Source organism: Cynocephalus volans, chromosome 7 (genome assembly GCF_027409185.1).
Source record: "Cynocephalus volans isolate mCynVol1 chromosome 7, mCynVol1.pri, whole genome shotgun sequence".
NCBI classification, from domain to species: domain Eukaryota; kingdom Metazoa; phylum Chordata; class Mammalia; order Dermoptera; family Cynocephalidae; genus Cynocephalus; species Cynocephalus volans.
In genome coordinates this window covers 108,950,537-108,976,105 of record NC_084466.1, presented here as the reverse complement: position 1 = coordinate 108,976,105, position 25,569 = coordinate 108,950,537, and the positions used below count along the sequence as shown (strand labels likewise).

The window sequence follows — 25,569 nt, the reverse complement described above, 5'->3', positions numbered from 1 at the left end:
TCAGCACTAAAAAGAAATAAAGTACTGATACAACATGGATGAACCTTGAAAGCATTCTGCTAAGCGAAAGAAGCCAGTCATGATGGACCACATATTTTACGATACTGTTTATTTGAAGTGTACACAATAAGCAAATCTATGGAGAGAGAAAATAGATTAGTGGCTGCCTATGGCTGAGGGGAGGGAGTGTGTATGTGTGTGTGTGGTGATGGGGGGTGGTGGGTGGATGGCTAAGATGTACAATGTGCAGGGTTTCTTTATGGGGTATAGAAAATGTTCTATAATTGATTATGGGGTGGATGCACAACTAATTCTGCTAAAAGCCATTGAATTGTATACTTTAAATGACTGAATTGTATGGTATGTGGGTTATATCTCATTAAAGCTGTTTTTCTTTAAATCTGATCATTCTTTTGTAAGGCAGTTTAAGTTCAGTGAAAGAAGAGCCATATCTATAAAATATGATTAGTGTAATTTGGCAGTGTTTTCAGCTTACACTTCAATAATTGCTGTTAAAAACTGCTTTTGAAATGTTTGTGCTCGAAAGCAACTTTCACGTTTTGAATAGACAAAAGTGTATGAAGCTGTTTATTTTTTGTGCATTCAGTATTACCAATCAGCAGTGTAGCCACAGATGTTAGAATCATTTGGAATGTGTAGTAGAGAAATGTAGCTAGAAGTACCCTTAAGATGAAGTCTTACTAAGGAAGGGAAGCTATATTTGGAAGTACACTTGATTGACAGAACTAAGATAGTACTGGGTGGTTATTGAATATTAGTGTCATGTAGATCACAGTTGTTTCATCAGTTTTTATAAACAAAATTGTGTCACTTATCTCAAAATCTCAGTCAATTAAAAATTGATTCACAGAATATGAGGAGGAAGGAAGTTAAATGTAAACTCATAGGATTTAAAATAATTTTTTTCCTTGTGCTATCCAAGTAAGAAATCTGAATAAAAGTTAATCTAGTGGTTTTGTTAAGAACTGGGATTATTATGAGTAGCTAGAAAATGAAGATTTTTGATATAACAAATCCTTTGTAGGTTGGAGCTTTATATTGTTCCCAATAGGAAAAATGTGAATTGAGTGAAGGTTTCCACATTTTAATAAAGGTAACAATTTTTTTCTCAAATTTTAACAATTAGAAGAAAAAATGTATAAATGACAAAGTATTATATTCTATAAAGTAATAATTTGTGACATTTTAAGGTTGAATAAGATAATAGTGAAAGTTTGTAGCAAAATATAGTATCTTAGTGTTAATATATTGAAGTTGTATTTTCATTAAATTGAATCAAATGCAAAATAGCTTTATTTTTATTATATAATGCCTAATAATTTTATTTTTTTCACTCAGTTGTGAAGTTATGGACATAGTTGTAATGCAAATGAGATCTACAGAAACTTCTATCATTAGAGTCCAGAAAGTTTTTCATTAATATCACTGATGTTCTAAAGATAACTACAATCAGAATAATAGGTTGAAATGTGAGCTTTTCAAAATAGGACAAAAATTAGTAATGTTTGAGTATTTACTGCCTTTCCCTTTCCCGATGTTATTAAAAGGATTCCACTTGGTTTCTTCCCTTCCCTTGATTTCTGAAAAGCTTTAGGCCGGAAGCATTTTGGGCATTCTATGAGACTAGATGGAGAGGAAAGTAAAAAGTAGGGGAGTAATGTTTCTGGGAGTTTTGTGGAGAGGGAATGTGGACAAACTGGGGTGTGAGGGAAATACACAGGAGAAGAAAGAAGAATTTTAAAAGGTGTTCAAGAAAAAAAAGTAAGGAACTTAATGTTGAAATTAGTTTTCAATCGCCATCAGGTTCCTCTGGCCACAACACAGCTTGAAGTGAGACAACATGAGTCAGATATTTGATAAAGTTGAGAATTGTTACAAGTTTCATATCAGTGATTTGTATAGAAGTATAGGGGAGGGAACAATATAATCTGGAAATAGAAGGTGTTGCCACAAGGTGGCATTCATTGTTGTTGCTTTTTACATTTGTTGATCAAGATTTGCTATTTTATTCTGTTAAGGAGCAAGTTTTGTAGCTGATTTGTGACCTACCATTTTTTATCATATGAATAACAATTTTGTTTATTTTTTTCTCTTTTGGGGCATTGAACATTATGTTGGCTTGGGGAAAGGGAACGTAGGAACGTAGGAAGAATTGGGGTAAAATTTGATTCTGGTTTGTCTTTCCTATATGTGAAACAAACTTGGCAACTCTATATTTTCTTTTTCTTTTGTCATCCATACTATCTTGCTCTATACTGTTAGACAAAATGATTGCATTTTCTTTAAATAGAAGTGTGGAGACTTAATCTTTAAAGTCTTTGAAGTAACCATGTGTCAGATCAATTCTTCAGGGTTTTAATGATATCAAACAACATGGCAATTGTCTTTTTTCTTTTAGCCTTATCTATTGTTCCAGCACTCAAAATTAAATTTGTCAAGATACCACAGATAAAAGATTCTTAGAATAATCCTTGACATAGCTGCTCGTAAGCAAATGGTCTTCAATACTGTTTGTATATGTAGTATAACCGTTGCATGCTCCATCTATATATAATGTTTCCAAAATGAAAGAGGAGGAGCAATTTTATAGACTGTCATTGCTACCTCATAGACTTTTAAAGAAATGTTTCTTTTATTTGACTAGATCCTTTCATGATCAACATTTCTATGAAGTTATCTAAATTAAAACACCTGATATTACTTTAGAGTAGTTGGTCATATAGGAAAAATGGTCTCTTAGGGCTTTCTAGAGGGAACCTACCTATGTAAGACTAATCATTTGCAGACTAGAAAGATGGAACATCAGGGTTCTTGTTTTCACTCTGTCAAAGCAGAAATTGGAAAAGTAAATTGAAAATGTAGAGAGAGGAAGGTTTAAGTCATCTTTACTTTTTATTGGTAGTATGACCTTGTAAACATCCTTTACTATCATTAACACTCAAATTACTTCATGAAAAAAATGAAATTCCAGATTTAGTGGATAGTTGAGTTCAGAAATATGTACACAGCTAAAGACCTTGCAAACTGGAAAAAATCCATTAATTGGAAACTAACTTTCTGTACATCGTTTTCTTGCAGGGAACAAATCACAGGACAGTGGCATAGCAGAGATGGAAGAACTTCCTGTACCACGTAACATCAAAATAAACAATATTACATGTGACTCATTCAAAATTTCATGGGAAATGGATTCAAAATCAAAGGACCGTATTACACACTATTTCATTGACCTCAACAAAAAAGAGAACAAGAACTCCAATAAATTTAAACACAAGGTAAAATCTAACAAATAGGTTTTTTTTTTTTTTGCTCCTTAAAAATTTTCTAAGTTTTTAAGAAAGAATATATTTTCAAAGAAAGAATAATGTTCTATTAATGACTTATGCGATGTATTTAACATTGCGAAGAATAAAAATTATATGTGATTTAAAAACCCTATTCTCTAAGAAATTTTGTAAGAAATGAAATGCCATGCTAACTGTTGAAAGATAATTTTCAATAAAACGATAAAATCATAACTGTCATACAGATATAAAAATCAACATGAGTTATAGATTTTATTTAGCTCACTAATGAGGAAAGTGATGAAGTATTATAACCAGTTCAAAGGATAATCCAAAGAAAAGAGTCATTTATAAATCAGGTATATTGAAATGAATGCGTAAATGGAGGCAGAGCTGGTTTTGAAGGGGTAGGGGGAGCTGGAAGGGTTGTTCTTCCACTGGGCAGAAATCATTTGCATGTATTTAGACAGTAATAACTGAATTGTTGTCAGTTTCTACAAACTGCAGTATTCTAAAATAGTTTTCATAGAATCAGAAGCAGGTAGCCAGAGACTATGATATAGGTAATGCATAGTTTTCCATTGAAGCACACATTTTTCCCTCTAATAACTTCCAAAAGAACCATCTGATGCATCTTATATAAACTTCAAGGTATTTATTAACACTCTTCAGGGCTGAAAATTGCTTTAGGTTTTCAATTTTTTTTTTTTTTTTATTTTTTGCTTTTTGCTTTTTTTTGGTCTTCTGTTTTGAGAGTGAAAATTATTAACTTTTAGATATTTTAGACATACAACACTTCTATGATATTTGTTTGTATACCTGTCTACATATCATATATGTTTTCTGATACATATCTCCCTCCAGAAGTAACTGTAGAGAGGATAATTATCTGATGTAAATTTTCTTTCTCATGTTTGTGTTTTCACTGATGATGAGAAGTTGGTCTTTTTTTTTTTTTTTTTTTTTAATAGTGGTACTAAGTTTTAGCCTGGGAAATATTTTAGAAGACCTGTCCTATCTTGTCTGGAAATTCTGCTTTTTACTAGGTGTGCAATTATACATACTAAAGATAAGTGAGGATTGAATGTACTATAGATAAGTGTGAAAGAGCAAGATTGATTAGTCATTATTTTTCTGAGTTCTAATTCTGATTATGCTTTCTGGTGATGGATTTTTTCTTTGCTGACATTTGCCTTCTTGCAGCAGCTTTTACATATTTAACATTAAATGATAAATAGTTGAAGATTTGACCCCCTTTCTTAGAATACCATATGCTTGGAAATGTAGTGAATATTCAGCTAGCAGGTTTAATTACCTTATTAATTGTTGTTTACAAATCAGTAAACTTTTCTGTGACACATAGACTGCATACTTGAGTAAAAGTGAAGCGAGTGTAGCTTTATATGTAAAATAGATTCATTTATTTTAAAATATTTATTTTGAAGTGTTTTCTCCTTTCACATGTAAAATATTTGGTAATGAGCTATTCTGGTAAAATTATCAGGTAGGATAAATTAAGCAAATGTAATATTTTTTATACTAGATCTACTGAATTTTTTAAAGTTTTGTTACTTAGTATGAGAATGTTTCATTTTGAGGAGCATACAGTTTACAGAGATGAATACTATACTAGAAATCAAGAAAACTAGAGTCTAAATACATTTGTCATTAACTAGCTATGTCACCTTGGGCATGTCTCTTGATCAAGTTGTGCCTTGGTTTTTGCATATGGGAGTATCTCTAAACAGGAAAATTCTGCTGTCAGCCAGGAATTTAAGAAGTTTCTCTCTACTGTTTACAGTTGATTAATGTTATCCTGCTAAATTTATTTCCTTCCTTCCTTTCTTCCATCCTTCTTAGGATGTTCCAACAAAATTGGTGGCAAAAGCTGTTCCCTTGCCTATGACTGTCCGTGGACATTGGTTTTTGAGCCCAAGAACTGAATATACAGTAGCAGTTCAGACTGCCTCAAAACAAGTTGATGGTGATTATGTTGTGTCTGAATGGAGTGAAATTATAGAATTCTGCACAGCAGGTAAGAGAACTAGGTAGAAATATTTCAAAAAAATAAAAAACCCACAAAAAACCTTATTTAATTGTTTCTGGAAAGATAATTACAGGAAAAAATACTCTTTTGTTGTAACTATAAGATGGTATGTATTGCACTGGTCATTTTTGCATTGTCAGTAGCACTGTGTAAGAGGATAAACCATGTTGTATTGATTGGAAAGAGCTGAGGTTTTGCTATGGGTAATGGCCTCAAATCACTTCTTTGCTACATGCATAGTTTGGTTTTTTCAAAGTGAAAGCTTTACAAATAAAAATTCATGCAGTTTGAAAATATCTTCAGCACATTTTGAGCTTAATTTTGAGAGAGCTTTTTTCTTCTTTGTTTCTTTTTCCTTTTAAAATTTTTTTCATTTTCACAGATATTGAAAGAAGGAAGCCAAGAATATCCTTCTCTACTTTAGGGGAATGGGAGCAGATCTCAATGACTATCCCTCACAGAAATGTTATTAGATTTTTCACTCGAGTGCTGGAAGGACATAAGAAACACTGTCTCTAAACTAGTGTACTGTATGTGTGTGTATGTCTTTGCCTCATTAAAAACTACAATAGTCCCCCCTTATCCTTGGGGGATATGTTCCAAGACCCCCAGTGTATGCCTGAAATCACAGATAGTATTGAATCCTATATATACTGTGCATGCATTTCTTTTTCCTTCTTCACAATTTCATGGATGGAAGATGCGTTCTTGCCTTAGTAGATGTTAGCAACCTCAGCATATGATTTTTTTTCTTTCCTTTTTAAGTCAAGACATTTCACCTTCCACTTAAAGAAAGCATTTTATGCCTTCTATTCTCATATCCAAATTGCCAGCATCACTACTCTTGTAATTTGTGGCCATTGTTAAGTATTTTAACACCAGTTATTTGAACACAAGCACTCAGATGCCATGACAGTCAATCTGATAATCCAGATTGCTACTAAGTGACTAACGTGTGGATGTACAGTGTGGATACGCTGGACAAAGGGAAGAGTCATGTCCCAGGCAGGACAGAGAAGGAAGGTGTGAGATTTCATCACACTGCTCAGAATGGCACACAATTTAAAACTTATGAATTATTTATTTCTGGAATTTTCCATTTAATATTTTTAGACCATGGTTGGCTCTAGATAACTGAAACCGCGACTGTGGATAAGTGGGGCTTACCGTACCTTATAGCTGTTTGATGTTGGAAGATCTGATGTGGAGAACCTGTCTTCTTCGATCTTGAACTGTACCTTAATATTTAACTGGAATATTCCAGTATTTTCACTGGAAATGTTACCATTCACCTTACTCATTTATCTATTTGTTCATTCATTCAAGAAACAGGAATTGATTGAGAATTTAGGTTTTGAAGGGTACAAAGTATATCTAGTTGAGTACTTCTGTCATCCCCTCCTTTTATCTCTTAGAATGGGATTTTGTTTCTTCCTCTTTGTCTAGACAGCTGTTTCCTATTAAAAAAAAAAACTGTTGGGAGAGGCTGAATGTATGTTTCAATGTAAGGAGCTTGTAGAAAAAGTCTTAAAAACAATTTGCCTCACTTATTTCAGATTGCTTAGCAACTTTCCCCAGCGGAGGCGTCCTTCAGATAAATCAGTACGTTTTCTCCCCATAACCCACACTCACATTATTTTAGACTCATTGCATGCTTAGTTGCTGCTTTATCTCAATATTTTCTGTAGTTTCTAAATCTCATACTCAGTATAAAACTTCTATGGATATGTTAAATGGATGAAATATTAATTCTCTGTGATTTTGATTTTATCTTCAACCCTTTTTGTTTATTCCATGAGGAAGTTGCCAAGGATTGCTAAGGATTTCAGTGTTCAAGAGCAAGGAAAATAGTATCTCTCTGGTACCTTATTTCTCTATAATTAAGATGTCATAGATTATAAAATCCACCTTTTTATGTATCACTGACAATTAGACTACAAAACTGAGTTTTCTTTTGACGGTTATTGTTAGACACACATCAGAAATGTGAAAAAATGCGTTTTAAAATAGATGGAATAAGGAATTAATCATAGTTCAGTAATCAGTGATGCAATAGCTAAAAACATCCACATTGTATTAACAATGAATAAAGAATTCTCACTGATATAACTTTTACCTGTTTGATGTATCATACTGGAATTAATATTTCACCTCATTTTTTTCCTGGATTAAAATTCCTCTTTGGAACTATCTCGTTTACTCTTTTTTCTTTTCAGTTACTTTCATTGTGCCCTACCAGGAAGGTTTAATCTAAGTAAGGCATGTAAGCACAGTCTCTTTTGACATTGTGTTAATGCATGCAATTTTCCGTAAGACTACACCAAACAGTATTATAGTATTTGTCCACTAAAAGAAGCTATAATTACTTGCTAAAACCCCATTTGAAATTAGGGAAAGTTATGAAATATTATTTGTTCTTTAGGTTAAAGAAGACCTTTGGCATTTCCAGTTTAGGAATATTTAGATAGATAGGTAGACAGATAACACATACACACATATACACACAGGTATATATAACTCACTCTGTTCTGTAACCTGTTTTAGTATGTGAGTGTACGTTTTTATTTCTGTGTATATAAAGGAAAACATTATGTCTTCATACTTTCTTTTACAGTGATCTCCTTGTTGCTCTTTTACTTATGTGCATCCCATAATAAGAAAAATGCCAGCTTTTAAATGTGCCACAATGTTTTTCTATAAATTATTTTGCATTTTTATTTCTATGAGTAAAATCTAAGAGGAACTTAAGCTGTTCAAAGCTGTTATTTTAGTTTATCAGAATAATTTGGAGACTATTTCACCTAAGCTTTATCAATAACCTTGACTCTATAAATTTTGAGAAAGCTATTTTATACAAGTTTTCTTTTAATCTGGACATCTAATTCACTAAACATTTACTGAGCCCATACTGTGAGCTAGGCACTGTGCCAAGTATTGTATATTAAAAAAGATAGAATGCCACAGACTAATCTGCTTCTGTTCTAGTCTATGACAGAGATAAAATGCTGTTCTTATCCCAATCTTAAAATGTTAATACTTACCATAAGTCATTATTGTCCATATATCTATCACTTTCCTCAGACTGTCAGTTCTTTGAAGGGAAGAATAATGTCTTTTTATCTTTTACCTGATCATACAGTTTTGCATGGTGCTTTGGACATTGTATGTTGTAATCTAAATGAATGCTTGTTGAGCCAGTAAAGTGGTGAATAAACAAACTCTGCTGCTATGAGCAGTTTAAATCAATTGCTTCTGTTTGGAAAGTCTTACTAACTTTGTAGACCAAAAATTTCTCTTAGTTTCTGGTGCAGGAATTTGACAACAGTTCTCAATTTTCAAAACAAAAAGTTGGTAAAAAAAATAACAGATTACTTTGACAAGTGCATTAGATTTTGAAGAGTCTTGTATACTGAAAGACCATCAACTAGGAGCCAGAGACCTAGTCTCTAGGTTACTGGCTGTATGAACATTGAACAAATTATTAGACTTTGACAAGCCTCAATTTCTGCATGAATAAAATGGTCATATTTAGTCTACTTTGTGAACCTCAGAGACTTAGGGTAAATTAAATGGGTATTGTTATTTGTACTTCCCAACTTTGCTATTGATTGTTAATTATAAGCTTCTCTTATTCAATTTATCAGCTGATTGAAGAGACGCTAGTATGGTGCTGATGGACATTAGTTGGGTTATGAAGAGTTATTTAACGTGTTTTTGTTTCAGGATCTTTAATTTATTTCAAAATAGTTTAAAAAATGCAAGGATATTCTAAGAAACCATAAACTATAACAAAAATATTTTTGTAGAAAGAAAAATGTACTACACAAGGATAATGAATGTTTTTTTCTTAGTGCAATTTCCATTTCACTAAATTGAATTCTCTAAAGGTGAAATTTGATAATCTCTGATTTATTATAGATGTAGTTGGTAATTTTGGTGCTATATTTTTAATAACGGACTTCTTTTTTTGTTATTTTTAGACTATTCAAAAGTTCATCTAACACAACTGTTGGAGAAGGCCGAAGTCATTTCAGGACGTATGCTTAAATTTTCTGTTTTTTATCGTAACCAGCACAAAGAATATTTTGACTATATTCGGTAAGAATCAAAAACCATGTGATGATTTGCATTACTAAATACAATTTCAAATTCTAGGCTCAGGTTTTCCTTGGCACTATTTCTGTCAAATAGCATTTCTAGTTTTGTTTTCAAAATACTTATACTGACTTTTATTTCCAAAAGAAATTAAGTAGAAAAAGTCAGATTTTGGAATTTTTTTTCCCCACCTCATTTAGATTTCTTTCAATAATACCAATTCCTATCTATTTGACTGCAAGTTCTTAAACCTGTGGTGTTTAAAGTGATAAGCATTGCATGTACACACTATTTTTCTACTTCCCAGTGATTCAATCCCCTCTGCCTCATACAAACTACTAAATTTTCTCTCCTCTTTTTGTGGGTTCCTTTAAAGAATTGAAAATGAGAGAATAAAAGGGTGACTGATGAAATATTATGGTGAATCAGGTGGGATTTGTAGGTTTCTGCCTAAGTGGAAATCTCTTTGCCATTATCTTAATTATTTATGAGGATAGTCTTCTCTGTTTCCTTCTGTATTCTAGTGATTTGACTTGTATTTCTAAGATATCCTATGTTTATCACTGGAAGTAGTTCCCTAGAAATTAAAAGGACTCTTTCCCACAGCTAGTTTTGATAATTAAAATAATTATTAATTTAATAATTATAATAATTTTCATATTTGTAGAAGAGAATAAATAAGCAGATGTGTGTTTTAAAGTGAGACTGAGGCTTTTAAAATGACAAATGTTAAATAGGTTTTAAAACTTTTACAGAGCAATCCCTATAATTTGTCGTTTTAAAAGCCTTGATCTCACTTTAATCTCTAAAGGATTCTTAAATTGACAGGACTGTATATGAAAAAAATTTAGGAAGTTTTGTTGTTTTGTTTTGTTTTTTCATACTTCCCTAGTTTCTCTTAATTCAAGATCATGGTTCCAGATCTAAATCAGATCCAAACTGTGAAAAATGCAAAGGGAATCATAGAGAGAGAAGTGTATTTTGACATCTGTGTTCTTCCAATGAAGTACTTTGCAATATCATACTTTTTCATATATTTTGATGGTGAAAAACATTCCAGCCGTTTGTTTGACTATCTTAGAAATACAGAGTTTAGTCCATCACACTCTTAACTGGTTAAGTATCTACCCTAGAGTTTGTATAATTCCTAGCGGATGCCATTCACTTAATTTAGAGAGTACAAACTAATAGGTACAGCATAAATTATTGTGCTTGTCAGTTGTCGATTGGGAATGACCATATGTACTCAGCAAGAAAGGTGTTTCTTTATACTTGTTAATCATAAAATTTGAGAACAAAAAGATTTTCCCTATTGCTGTTGCCTTTAGTAAGAAATACATCATCGGATTAGATAATTTCATCTTTGGTTTTACGTTTAGATTCCTGGAGTATTGCCAGTGTCTATTTTAGCTGGCCACTAGAGGTCAGTATTCCTCTGATTTTCTCTGTCCTTCAGATGGGAACTGGCCTTTGTTTTCAGGTACTTCGATACTCTAAAATTTTGTTCTTCTGTTTTCAAAAATGCTTCCAAGAACAAAAAAAGAGCACCTGGAAAATGGATAAAGTTATTATATATATGATTGAATTCCAAGCTACTAGCATGAAAGATGTGTTTACTAACAATGAAATTTACCTTTGTTGGATTTTCCATAATGATAGTTATAAAATCTATGTAAATTAAATCTTGATATAGTAAATATAACTAAATATACTTGCCAAGGCATGGGTACAGTTTTTAACATTGCTTATTAAAAAAGTTATATTAGAAAAATAGCAGACATTAACTTCAGTGGCTCTTGATTTTTTTTTTTTTTTTTTTTTTTTTGCTTTCAAAATCCTTTATTTCTTTAATTTTTTTTTTAAATTTTATTTTGTTGATATACATTGTGGTTGATTTTTGTTGCCCCTTACCAAAAGATTTTCTTGTTATGTAATGAACTCTAGTCAGGACACATTTCCTTGATTAGAATCCACTTAAAATGTCATCTTAATATTCAGAAATCTTGACTAGAAAGGAACCTTTCAATTATCTAATAAACCTTTCAAATCATTCTAAATTATGAAAAAGCCCTAGATAATTTCTGATTCAATCCATAATAAATGAACTCATTTTGATCTCTTTCTCTAAAAATGAATGCCTAAATGAACATAGCTTTCCTTTACCCCAAATGAAAATACCACTTTATTTCTTACCCCTTGTCCATGTTCACTAGGTAGCCTAAATACCCTTAAAACTCCCTTCTATATCTGAAAGTTTTCTCTTCAGGAATTCACTGAGATTGGTAGACATGTGTAAAAATTTCTGTACTTTTGTTGCCAGATTGTATATCCTCAAAGTTGAGGTTTTGTCACTGAGAGTAGGGCATATTTCCTAGTCTAAATTCCTGTTTGTATATTTGCTGCTGTTATTATTCTATATAATTGCACTTACTGATTCATGTAGGACACATACCATATAGGTATTTGGGTTTACATGAGAATATAACACAAGGGTAAGAAATTTTGACCAGGAACAACATGGAGTAGACACACTTCTATTTTTGACACTAAGTACAACTAAATATCCTGGACGTAATATATAAAAGAAATATTAGAAGACTCCGAAAGGTGGAGGAAGAAGAAGGTAGACAAATTAGGGACCTTGGAACTCAAGGAGTGACACAGTGATGAGTTCCCTGTGTTTTCTTTTTACTTCTTATATTCAGTACTAGGTGCTGGGGAAGCTGGCAACTCAGAAGTACCAGTGGACACAGACAAAAACAAATAAACAAAACAAAACAAAAAAAACCCCAGAAAGTCTGTTCTCTTTACTCAAAGGACCAAGAAAGGGACGGCCTTGAATACAGAAACCTTTTAGACAATAACTGCCCTGCTCCATCCAAACACCATGGGAACAAAAACTGCCGTACCACATCTAACAGCCAAGGGCAAGTGGGGAACCTAGACTTCCACCCTCTCTCAGCTGTAAGGAGGCACCCTTCCTTACTCTCTATGCCTTACTAGGGTGGTGTGAGAAGGCTGAGTGGGGAGCCTAGACTTTCCACAACTGCCCAGAGGCAATGAGGCTTGCCCCACAGTATCAGTGAAGGCCACATGGGGACCAGAAACGAGACACCGCTTCACTTTCCCAGCTAGATTGTATGAGAGGAGGCCTGATGGAAGCCTAAACTCCCACCTCCTCCCAGTGGTAACTGCCCCCCAGCTCCTGATATTAGAGGCTGAGTGGGGAACCTGGACTTTTATCCCCATCTGACAGCAATGAAGTGACACCCTGTACACTTCCCCCACTGGTACATAGTGAGAAGAAGCCTGCTAAAATACTAGATTTAAATAAGATCCATAACATAGTACCCAAAATGTCCAAGATACAATTGAAATTCACTCATCATACCAAGAACCGAGAAAATCTTAACCTGAACAAGAAAAGATCAAAAATAGCAACACCAAGATAACACAGATCTTGGAATTATCTAGGATATTTAAGCAGCCACCATAAAAATGTTTCAACAAGCAATTACAAACACACTTGAAAAAATAAAAATAGAAATAGTAGAGAAATATAAAGAAGTTAATGAAAATTTTAGAGCTGAAAAACATATTAATAGCTAAAGGAAGTTTCTGAAACAGGAAGGAAATTATGAAAGAAGGAATATTGGAACATCAGAAGGAAGAAAGAAAAGTTAGAATAAAAATATAGGGTTCGTTAGAGGGTGACAGTTTCTTGGTCTTACCTTGAATTTGCATTTTTAATAAGCTCCCCCTAGTGGTTTTCAGGTGGTAGAATTGGAGACCCATTGCTGTTCTAAAGTCTGGGGCAGATCCTGAACACACATCACTGATTCACAGACTCTTTAAGAAGCATGTTGACTGGGGGACCCTCCCTTGCCTGAGTGGTAGCTTGAACTTTTCATCCTAAGTCATGCTGGTCAGAGAGCCAGCAAGAAAAGGAAGGCACGCTAAGAGAATTTTGGAGAGAATTTAACAAAACCACCATCCACAGAGGTGTAGGCAGGGTTAGGGTAGGTAATAAGGGATACTAAAGCAAGCAAGAACTATCAAGAGTTTAAAGATGTTACTGTCCTTGCAAATAGAAGGAAACGGGGGTCACCCAGCAGGAGCAGTAGTCAGGATATATAGTTACTGAAGAACCCAGCCCAGCCAGAATCGCAAGGCTCTGAAGCACGGAGAAAGTGGAGGAAGACACATCAAAGGCTTTACTTCCTCCTACACTTGATCTGCTGGTGCCTCCCATTGGTAGAACTGAAATGGAAGGGAGCAAGGAACAAGGAAGAACTGGATGATAGAGCTCAGATTATAGTGGGAGGCAAGAAAGGTGGAGAATAGATATCTGGGAGTAAGATAAAGGGAAGTAACCAACACAGTTCTAAGCAAAATGAAGGAGAGATAACTGGATAAGTAACCTGTGCCTGGGTAAAAAAAAAAAAGCCAAAACAAAATAAACGAAACACTTGTGTGCCATTGTAAGTGGACAGCACTCATTTTATGACTAAATTCTAGCATACTTTAAAGAAACATTCAACATATCTAACGAACTAATATTTTAGTCCAGTTTTCTCTTAAGAAAGCCAATTCTGAAATCCATTAGGCACGTAATAGATGTCATTTCACCTGTGAGATTTCTACTTCCTGTTTGATTTTTCTGGCCAGGAAATGTACTTTATTATGTTAAATAAAAAAGCAGATCATCTTTACCTCAGGGTTAAGGTTGGAATTCAGCCATCTTTAGGTAACCATAAAAGATACATTCCCCTTTATCTGATAGTAGGAAAGGCATTCAGGCCTTAAACAGTAGATGATTGACTTTTAGGCCATTCACATCTATAAATCACTATTGTATTAAGCAGTCACCATTTCTTTTCTCTTGCAGAGAACATCATGGGAATGCTATGCAGCCCTCTATCAAGGATAACAGTGGTAGCCATGGCTCTCCTATCAGTGGAAAATTAGAAGGCATCTTCTTCAGCTGCAGCACTGAATTCAATACTGGGAAGCCACCCCAGGATTCACCTTATGGAAGATACAGGTTTGAGATTGCAGCAGAAAAACTTTTTAACCCCAACACTAACTTATACTTTGGGGACTTCTACTGTATGTATACTGCTTATCATTATGTGATTCTTGTTATTGCCCCTGTGGGATCACCAGGAGATGAATTTTGTAAGCAGCGCCTTCCTCAACTAAATTCCAAGGATAATAAATTTTTGACCTGTACGGAAGAAGATGGGGTGCTGGTTTACCACCATGCCCAGGATGTCATTTTAGAAGTCATTTACACTGACCCTGTGGATCTTTCTCTGGGCACCGTGGCAGAAATCACTGGTCATCAGCTCATGAGTTTGTCTACTGCAAATGCAAAGAAAGATCCCAGCTGCAAAACCTGTAATATCAGTGTTGGACGTTAATGCCCACTTTTCTTATTCTTATTCTTATTCAATCCCTATTCTTCCCTTAGGAACACTGATTCTCTTTTGTTCATTTTCATCACCAGATGTTTTCCACTGAAGCATGCACATGCCGCTATCACCAAAAGCCAACTACCACTTTTCAAATTTCATTCAGAGCCATTTTAGTGTTTCCTATTCCCTACACTTCCCACTACTTTCAGTGATGAAATATCCTGAATTTTCCTTCTCACACTTTATTGTCTAGATGCTGCAATGTTTTTATTTTTCCTTTATGCCAAACATAACAAAACAATTATATAGACCACTTTAGCAAGATACAAAATAATGGCTTATAAATGGTGTTTAAATATGCATTCATTTTAATATACTGAACAAATATTGCGATAACTCCAAACCGCATGAAAGGTTGTAATTGCAGCATGAGTTAAATCTTGAAGCCTAGAATTGTCAGCACTTCCAACTTGTTGTTTGACAGTGTTATTTATGTTATTTATATTAGCTAACAGGAAACAACTACTGTGTTTCAACATAATAAATATAATAGAAAAATATTTTATTTGTATTGTTGTATAAAATATTTACAATCATATAGAATATATAGAGTTACATTTTAATAGCAATTGTATACATGTCACGAAACCATTTCCCTTATCAAAGATGTAATTTGTAAACCTCAAATAGTTGTGTATCTGTCCTGTTACAAGTAGATGACTTCGATTAAACAAATTTATGAAGGACATTATTCTGATTCATAAAAGTTATAAAATACCTGGTAAATACAGAGAATACAATAAGCCTCTGAAATAGTCTGCTTCTGAAATAGTCAATATTCTTTCCATCTAAACTGTATGAAAATGTGAATTTCTTCAACATCATGCTTAACATTACAGAAAATAGAAATACAAACGTGGTTGGTACATGGAAGAAAATGTCGACCTTTTACTTGTTTTTACAAAAACAAAAATAAACATGTGTTTTAGTACAAAATTACACAGAACAAGATAATTTAGTACAAAATTACACAAAACAAGATAATCACAACTAAAGTTGATGAAGCAAATAAAACTTTCTCGTTTCTTTTCCAAGGTGTCATGGCAAACAATTTCCAAACTTTTCATTTTGTACAGAATGAAGAATAAGTACAGCACATGAGAAAGTTTTTTGACTTTACAAAGTACAGATCTTAGAACATTAAGAAAAATGCATATTCTCAATGGAAAAATAGTTATATAATCTTAGTTATAGTAAACAAAAAGATTAGCAATAATACTATGGTCACATTAGATTATATACTGAAGACACATATCTATCCAAAATACCTATTTTAAAATTTTAATACAGTATTTTATTTTAATATAAACATCTGTCAATTATAGACAAAGATAATAATTCACAAAGTACATGCCATCAGAATGAACTTTGGTAACCAGAAATGTAAAATTTCAAATAACAGATAAAATAATGTGCTATTTTTATATAGAAATAAAAATTAGCAGTGACATATTCTAATATATTTTAGGGTACCGAAATCCTAGCAGACTTAAGTGACAAGGTAGTATACGTTTTATCACTTAAAAATCTATTAGAAGTTTTAAATAATTTCTTAATACCTGTATTCCTTCCTACATGAAAAGCAGAATTTCTTTTTATCCTTTCACTGATTTTTTAAAATCATGCTCTTTTCCATACATCAACATAAACAATCTTTGGACACTAAATAAACTTTACCTAATAAGTGGCCCAGCTATGCGTTATTTATGTTTGATAAAATATTAGATGTTTTTGAAATAATTATATTGAATATGAGTTTTCTCCTTGGCATGGAGGAGGCTGAATTTTTTTTTACAATTACATGGTTACCTGTTGAATTTTTCCCCCATTTAAATCCTTCCTCGTATATAATTACACCCGCTATCCTTTCTTAAAAACAGCTAATACTACCACTAAAGTGCTTCCATTTTTGTTATGTCAGAACTACTTAGCAAGAATGGCAGAGGAAAATACACTTGACTTTATCTTAGATGAAGGTGATCATAAACATTTCCTGAACCTCAAATAGTTTTGGCCACATCTTGCTTGCTGATAAGGACCTCTAATAGTCTCAGTTTCGCTTTTATGTGCTTGTATTCATAGTACTCATCTGCCATTGGTATCTTGTCTTCCTTTTGTGGACTTCTGCAAAACGGAAAATACAGGGTATAGTTCATAGTGAATAAAGTCATTGTATATCTTTTTATGATTCATACATGAGAAAGTACAGGGTAGCAGCTTCCACTTGGTTTTTGCATCATGTCTTCTTTACCTTCCCTTTCACTTTCATTGTCTTCACCCTCTTCTATGTGGTATTAGGTTTCTAAATAATAGTACTTTTTGAGAACTTGAATGTCATAGGTGTTTTGCAAGTATGTGGCTCAGTGCCTAGACAAATAACAATGCAATGCAGCAAGTGAAAAAGTCTGAGGAGAAAAAAAACCAAAACCTTCAAGGCATTCCTTGTCCAGTTATTCTCCCATTACCTGCCTATGCAGAATGTTCAACCCTTAAAGTGAGAGTTGTTAAAAATATCAACCTGAAAATACTACAGAAATTTGATTACACAAATGATTTATAAATTTAGGGTGACAAGAAAAAATGCTCAGTTGGCTGTCTTACAAACTTGAAATATTTCCAAGTTTTCTTGTAATTATAAAACCTGTCTCTCTAATGTATAGTAGAAACACCAAGCTGTTTCTTGATTGAAGTAATTTGTAAGAGCCTAAATTACAATGATTCTCTTTGGCACACTAATTCTACTAAGACTAGACATAATAACAATGCATAGATTTGTATACATAAGCAGTCAACAGCTGCCTGCTCTTGCTATTTACTTTGAAGAAGAATTGGGTAACATCTGGAGTTAAAACCATTTGCCTCCCCACAAAAAATATGTTGTCAATATACATTTTTTAAAGGGAAATAATGGCTACAGAGTCTCAGGAGGCTCTTGTCTTCTTGATTAATAAGATAGCCAATGGTTTTTCCACCCATGACTTTGAAATACAAGGCATAGAAAACATAGATGTAATCACCACAATGACAACTGAATATTCTCTAATATTAGTATGACTGAAACTGGGGAAATTATTTAATGTTTTACCCATAGCCCCCTTCTATTTTCCCAATAGTGAAAAAGAGATATTTCTATCTCTTATAAATGAAAAAAAACCAAGCTAACCTTTAAAGATTCTCTAAGATTGTAGTTACCTACTTGTGTTGCACCACTATATACTACCCTGCAATTTCTGGTACAGAACTCAGAACATAGACAGGGTTCCTCTTAAATGTTGTCTAAAATATGTAACAAGTTCATTGCCTCCTTTCTGTGTTATGGGCCAAACTTATAGCCTGGTGTCTGAACACTACCTTAATTTATATAAACAGATCCACATGAAGAAATGGTCTAATTATTACAGGAAAACACTAACAATCCATTATATAACTTTTTCCTAGTTCTGCATACGCCATTTTGGCTAATAAACAAGAGTGCTATGACCAAAATGAAAATTTTGCTATGTGTTTCCTGTATTACCATTATATACAAAAGCTGTATTACCATTATATAAAAAATACTACAGAACTTAGCACAGTTCCTGGCTCATACTTGTTAATAATAATATCATATCTATATGATTATCATGCCACTTAATATGGTAAATACTACCAAGGAGATTTACAGTGCCTTAAAAATTTTAGTAATCCATTTGCATGGTTATTTTACCTTATGGATGGCTAGGCCTTCCCAATAAAATGCCTTAGGGGAACAAGAGTAAGGTCCATATTTTCTAGCCATTCAACTGTTTGATTTTAGTTCTAATAGATCACCACTTTTGCATTTAGTTGAATTATATCACCACAAGAGGGCATACAACCTTATAGTCAAATACAGACATATATGAAATGGGTTTAGGACTCACAGGTGCAGTAGAATACTATTCATAGAACATAACTAACTTACTTGTATGTCAAAAGACATTCCAAGTAACATTGCAGTTCTACCAGGCAGGACTACAAGTACACTGGGAAGTTCTCAAACTCTTTATGGTATACACTTGGGTTCAAATTGGTAAAAATGTCAATTTATTCAGGGAACTCTAAGTTATAAAAAGCATGTATGCACATTAAAGTGATTAACTCATTTTTCATATGTAAGGACTATTTAGACTTAGAATATTGTTAACATCTCCCCAAATATTTCCCCAAATGAAAAATTTCCACAGAGTTCTTTTAATCTAAAAGAGCAGGAACTTCGATACAAGTCATATATATACCCAAAACATATAGCAGACAGTCCAGACAGTCAAAGTCACCATTCCAAGGAATGTTTTGTAGGAAATCTGCATGAACATTTTGTAAAAGAAAAAAAGTATGGAAAAAGAAAATAAATAAGAAATCATGTTTTACACTTTAGGTTTGGCAGCCACATAACATTTATTACTAGATTAGCAACATCAGCAGAAAGGTAAGTAAACTGGACTTGTAGCAATCAACAGGAAAGGAAGATTTCATGTAGAAAACTAGATGGGTTACATCTGTATTATCTAAATACAAAAAGGTTTTCACTTAATAGGTCCAGTCCCAGTGAACAGCCCTTATGAACTGAAATGGAAGAGCTGCCAAGTACTAAGAGGGAAGCAGACCAAGCTTGAAAGTGCCTTTAAAAAATAATCCCTTTCCATTAGGGCAACCCTTAGGCTGCTGAACTGGAAGTAGTTCAGGAAAGGCAAATACCTGGATGGAGAGGAACAAGGAGCCAACATAGCGCTGACTCCAGTGCTTATGCTCTGAAATGCAAAGGAAGAATTCAGTCTCACCTGTGCCACTTAAATGGCTTTGTGACTTTGGAAAAGTTACACCCTTTACTGATTTATTTATTTTTTAAAGATTCATGTTCCACATGACAGCTGTAGCTTTTCAGAGTATCCCAGGAGTGCAATCATTTCAGTTTATAAAGGTGGAAACTGAAGTTCAGGATAGCTAAATGGTTTGTCTCTGTCTCTTCCAGAAGCAGATCAATAACCCTTATTTCCTAATTACACATGTAATCTGGATGATACACCAAAAATTAGAAGAAACTAATGGAGTGTATGATGAGATTTGGGTTGAGACAATAAAATAGAGGACAAATAGAGGATCTGAGTAAACATTTGTTTAAGGGATGGAAAGAACGGCTATGAACTTAACCAAATCTTGAAATAAATTAATTAAGGGAAGATCCTGAATTTTAAAGGAGATATTTAAAGCAAAGGAAGAATTATTATTTGATAAAGTAAGGAATAATTTGTGAAAAATAAGAAACCAAAAATAAAGAAGTTATATGGGCTGAAAAACCAAATAAGTTTTTAAATTCAACAGTTACAATGAGATTTATTATGCAAAGTTAGGGATTTTTAGAGTTTATCATTTATTTTTTAAAGATTGTTATACTTGACAGCTACAGTCTCCCATAAAACATCCCTAATAATTATCAGAATGTTGCATTGGACAAATCTGAGTCTAAGCCATTGTGGAAATTATTTACATCTTATATAAAGTCACTGTTCCTTCAAAAAGTTGCAGTTCATTCTTAGCAATAGTGCTGTAGGAAATATTAGCTCAAAAAACCTTTCTGCCCACTTACCTTCCTGTTTGTTTAAAAAACTGTTCTTCAAATTCTCTTAATGCTTTCCGCAGTCTCTTCTTGTCAGCCCTAGTTTCTCGGAGATGGTCTAGAAGTACAGGCCTATATCAGGTAAAATGTACATTTGCCATTATTGAGCACTGGCATAATAGCATCATGAGCAGATTTATCTGTTCAGCAAAAAAAAAACACATTACAATTGAGAAGTGTTCTGATCATAAAAAAGTGTTTTGGAGTAAGTATGGCACACATGGCCTGACCGCAGGGGAGCACATAAGCATAGGAAATTACCTGATAAAAACAATATCATAGGAAAGGAAAAAGGACAGACAACAGGCAAGCGGATTAAACCTATTATAAGAAGTGGCGAGGGTAATGGCAATATGAATGGGTGAGAGAGTAACAGACATTTTGAAGGAATACTCATCAGTATTTGGTGGTAGACTAAACAAGAGATACAGAGGAAGAGATTTTTTAAAAATTCTATCCTTAATCTAGAGTATAGGGAGAATGGCAAAACCCATGGGAATGAAACTAAGACCCAGAAGAAAGCTGTAGTTACGTTGCAAATTTTACTCACTTCGTTCTACTAAGACAGGAGAGAAAAGTCATAAACTTCAGAACAGGAATTTTTATCTGGAGAACTTCTGGAGAACTTGTGTTTCAGAGACTAAACTCCCTGAAATTATATATGGGCATTTTCTAAAAAAAGTTCCATTGACATCAAAAAAGTCCAACCCCCCTAAAAAAAAGTAAGGAATAGCAGCTTTAGAATAATACCAAAAAACCAAAAATAGCCAAAAGAAAAAGGATTTTCTGCTTCTGAACAGGTCAAACTTCTTTGAACTGAAATTAAGATACCAACTGGTTTTACAAGCACCTTAAAATCTTAATTTATAACTTAGTCCTTGATCTCACCTCATACCTATTTTGGAGCATAAACTCACCTCACTATATAATACATGTTAAAGAAAATCTCATAATCTCTGCTGTACAAACCAAAGAAGGTCAAATGATCAAGAGGAATGCCAGATACTGAATAATGGTAATAACAATAATGATAATACAGTATTAAAGGAACTCCAAAGAGCTCCTGATCAAGGCTATAAGAAAACAAAGGGCAACTTGTTTACATAAGGCCCTTGGGATTCCTAATCTGGAGAAACACATCTAAATGGAATGGACTGGGATCAAGGCCCTGACAACTATTGACCCACACATTTTCAAAGGCCAGCTCAAGGCAGGCCAGTTAGCTCAGCTGGTTAGAATGCAGTCTTATAACACCAAGGTCACAGGGTCAGATCCCCATAATCAGCCAACCACACACACACATACACAAAAATTCAAAGGCCAGCTCTGCTTCAAACCAGAAGAGAGTCAGACTAGTACTAGAACCCTGCCAAAAAGAGGTGTGATTACAGCAAATTGAACATTAGCATTTATGGCACCATTACGACTTTATTGGGAGCTGTGGCTCCTCATGGCTTTGTCTCCTTGATTCTTCATTTAAAAGGTACCCCAGACCAGAAGGAGTTAAAAGGACACTGCACACATAGGATTCATACTCACATGGTGGCTTCATGTAAATTGGACATGGAAAGAGCTGGTTGTTTCACTTCTTTCTTTTCATCTGGTAGCAACACCCTAACAGGCTCAGCCTCATTAGAGTAGGTGACGTGATCGCCAATAGTAAGATGAGATGCCGGGCCTGGCAAAGAAGATTGTTGGCTTTGCTCAGGACAGTCTTCATCTGAGTCCTCTTCCTCCTGCTTATCACAGGAAAAGTTAAACAAAGTCACAAAATGTTAACTGCCTCTGGAGGAAGCAAAAACAGGAAGGGGAATCATAAAAGACACCAGGAAAACCAGTAGGTGACCCTTGTGCCTACTGAGAACTGGGAATGGAAGCTACCAACAGGAGCTCTCCCTCAGTTGCATTTAAAAACTTGCAGAAGTTAATGAGCAAAGAGGCACCCATGCTGGGTCATATGTTCACCAAGTTCATCTGTGTTTACTGGGTGAAACACACTTTCAATTGCACTACCACTTCCCTATCACCCACACTTTCTGGGCCCCATCTTCATACCAGTGATATGGGTTAATATGAGATGGAATTAAGACACATTTTGTTATCTAGAAATACACCAAGTCAGGTCCCAGTATGGGCCATGTTTAGATACAGAGGATACACTGACAAATTCAGAGAAAAGCTCTTTGAAGGCCAAAGCAAAGTGGGGTTACTCTGTAACATGTTCTGATAATTCTTATCACAACCAAAAGATCTTACAGGAAATCTGAAAATTTAAAACTCCATTTTAAATTATATGTCCTTAATGGGAAAATTTCAAAGATTATGAATCATTATTCTCTTAGTGTCTTTAAAAATATAGAGGTATAAATGTACTAAACTATACTTAAATTTACATTTGTCAGTATTTATTTCTCTTTACATTAGTATCTTGAGCATGTCTTGTTCTGATATTGATGGAGTAGGATTTGTGGTGCTTTTCTAGTTCTGTATTTCCATAAATCATTCTTTAGTAAAAGCAGTCTAATTCAATTTCAGTACTTCTATTTTATATTGAAATAAGTCTACTCATATCTTGTACAGTATGGTCAAATAGTACCAAAAAACAAATGTTGCCTTATATTAAGGACTATAATATCAATTTTCTTATTAAAGGAGAAAAATTAACCATCAGGCACAGAATATGAAGACTTCATTTGTCCAGCTGTGTTATAAACTAGACAATGCTAAACTGAAATCTATCAGTTTTTTTTTTTTTTTACTTCACCCAAGGCAATGAAAGCAAATGTTAAAACTTACTTTAAACATACAACTGTTTCACAATAGTTATAATTATCAGCCACTGTTAAGTAAAATATTGGGTTTAGAGAAGACCACATTTCCACTTTTTGGAATAACAACTAGTCTCATTATCAGTAAATACTGCCACGAAGGCTCCTTTAAAACTCTCACAGTGCTAACTTTGACATAGTGCTAACTAAACAATACAAAGCACCAGTACAGGTGCAAGCATCCTGACTTACAATTGTTGGAATAAGAGAAGGCGTTGACAAGATTTGCTTGATAATTCTGTATCTGTCATAAAGAGGTTTTATGAGGTTCTTGTCCTGCTTAGTTACCTGAAAAACATGAAATTAATTATCGTTCCTTTCTCAGACAAGAGTGAAAACATGTCAGTAGTTTTAGCAGGCAAAAAAATTCATGAGGCCTCAAAGTAAAGGATTATAATACTATAATGCAACAGTAATTAGAAAAATAGTAATGGACATAATCAACTTCTAAAGAGAAAGGTTTGGTCAATTTAGATTTCTAAACAGGGAACTGCAAATTAATATTGGTCTTGAAATCCGAGAACATGAGTTCAGGTAACTTGATTCAAAACTTACAAGCTATTTTTAACATGGAAAATTATGTAATCTTTGAACCTCAGTTTCCTAATATGGCAGAATGAGGATTGCTTTTAATAAGTTATCATATGTAAATGTCCCTGGTGGATTAATATCCAGAATATACAGGGAACTCAAACAACTCAATAACAAGAAATCAAATAATCCAATCAAAAAATGGGCAAATGAGCTGAATAAACATTTCTCAAAAGAAGACATACACATGAACAACAGGTATATGAAAAAATGCTCAACATCACTACTCATCAAGGAAATGCAAATCAAAACCACAATGAGATATCATCACATTCTATTTAGATTGGCTATTAACAAAAAGACAGAAAATAACAAATGCGAGTGAGGATGCAGAGAAAGGGGAACGCTTATACACTTTTGGTAGGAATGTAAATTAGTACAACCGCTATGGAAAACAGTGTGGAGATTCCTCAAAAAACTACCAATAGAACCACCATATAATCCAGCAATCCCACTACTGGGTGTATACCCAAAGAAAGGGAAATCAGTATGTTAAAGAGGTATTTGCACCCTCACATTTACTGCAGCACTATTCACAATAGTCAAGATATGGAATCAACACAAGTGTCCATCAACAGATGAATGGAATAAAGAAAATGTGGTATACATACACAATGTAGTAATATAAGACCATAAAAAAGAATGAAATCCTGTCATTTGAGGCAACATGGATTAGCTTAGAGAACATTATGTTAAGTGAAGCAAGCCAGGAACACAAAGAGAAACACCACGTGTCTCTCTCATGTGGAAGCTGAGAAAGTTGATCACATAGAAGTAGAGAGTTAGAATGGCAGTCACCAGAAGTTAGAAAGGGGAGGGGGAGGAGGGAGGGGAGGTGGTGAGAAGTTGGTTAACGGATATAAAAGTATAAATTTGAGGACTAATATTCAATGTTGTACAGCACTGTTGGGTGATTATAATTAACAACAATTTACTTATCCAGTCATTGGAGCTGAATCCACAAATAAACAAATGAACAATAAAGAGAGACAAACAGAAAGAAAGAAACAACAATCACAGTAATACGTTGAACTTTTAGAAAACCAAAGGTGGAAAGTGGGGGGGAGATGGAGGGGGACTAATGAGGAATTGGTCAACACACACAAAGAGTGATTGCATATTGTAATGATGAATAAGCTAACTATCCTGATCTAACCATCACATATTGTACACAATTATTGAAAATCAACATCATACCCCACATGTATGTATAATTAAAAAAAAAATTACTCTATAGTTTCAGTTAGCTAGAAGAAAGGATTTTGAATGTTTCCAACACAAACAAATTAGAAATGTGAAAAAAGAATAAAAAGTCAGTGGTTGCCAGGATTTCAGGGGAGGAGGTGGGGAGGGATGAATAGGTGGAGCATAGAGGATTTTTAGGGCAGAGAAACTGTTGCGTAAGATACTGTAATGGTTAATACATGACATTATGCATTAGTCAAAACCCATAGACCTACAGAATACAAAGGGGGAACCCTAATATAAAAATGAAGTTAACATAATATGTCAATATTGATTCATAATTGTAACAAATGTACCACACTAATGGAACATGTCTATGAAAGGAGAAATGGTATATGTGGGTGGG

General features: G+C 33.8%; 2 protein-coding genes across 13 annotated transcripts in view; one reads left to right on the top strand and one right to left on the bottom strand.

Annotated features, from left to right (window-relative positions):
* PHYHIPL (phytanoyl-CoA 2-hydroxylase interacting protein like) overlaps window positions 1-15,085 on the top strand; it is a 64,151-nt gene extending 49,066 nt beyond the window's left edge. Inside the window, exons 2-5 of the mRNA XM_063102393.1 lie at window positions 3,100-3,296; window positions 5,166-5,340; window positions 9,333-9,450; window positions 14,336-15,085. Coding sequence (XP_062958463.1) covers window positions 3,100-3,296; window positions 5,166-5,340; window positions 9,333-9,450; window positions 14,336-14,870 — 1,025 coding nt within the window. The 3' untranslated portion in view covers window positions 14,871-15,085. The remainder of the gene's footprint in view (window positions 1-3,099; window positions 3,297-5,165; window positions 5,341-9,332; window positions 9,451-14,335) is intronic.
* FAM13C (family with sequence similarity 13 member C) overlaps window positions 10,916-25,569 on the bottom strand; it is a 109,639-nt gene continuing 94,985 nt past the window's right edge. For 6 of the 12 annotated variants that reach the window (XM_063102389.1, XM_063102391.1, XM_063102390.1 and 3 more), the window contains 4 exons: window positions 23,580-23,675; window positions 22,099-22,298; window positions 20,530-20,631; window positions 16,286-17,048 (listed from right to left, as the gene is read on the bottom strand). In XM_063102389.1, the coding sequence (XP_062958459.1) occupies window positions 16,925-17,048; window positions 20,530-20,631; window positions 22,099-22,298; window positions 23,580-23,675 (522 nt within the window). In that variant the 3' untranslated portion in view covers window positions 16,286-16,924. Of the gene's footprint in view, window positions 10,996-16,285; window positions 17,049-20,529; window positions 20,700-22,098; window positions 22,299-23,579; window positions 23,676-25,569 lie in introns of those variants that run through there. The other 6 variants (XM_063102381.1, XM_063102383.1, XM_063102384.1 and 3 more) reach the window with 5 other exon arrangements.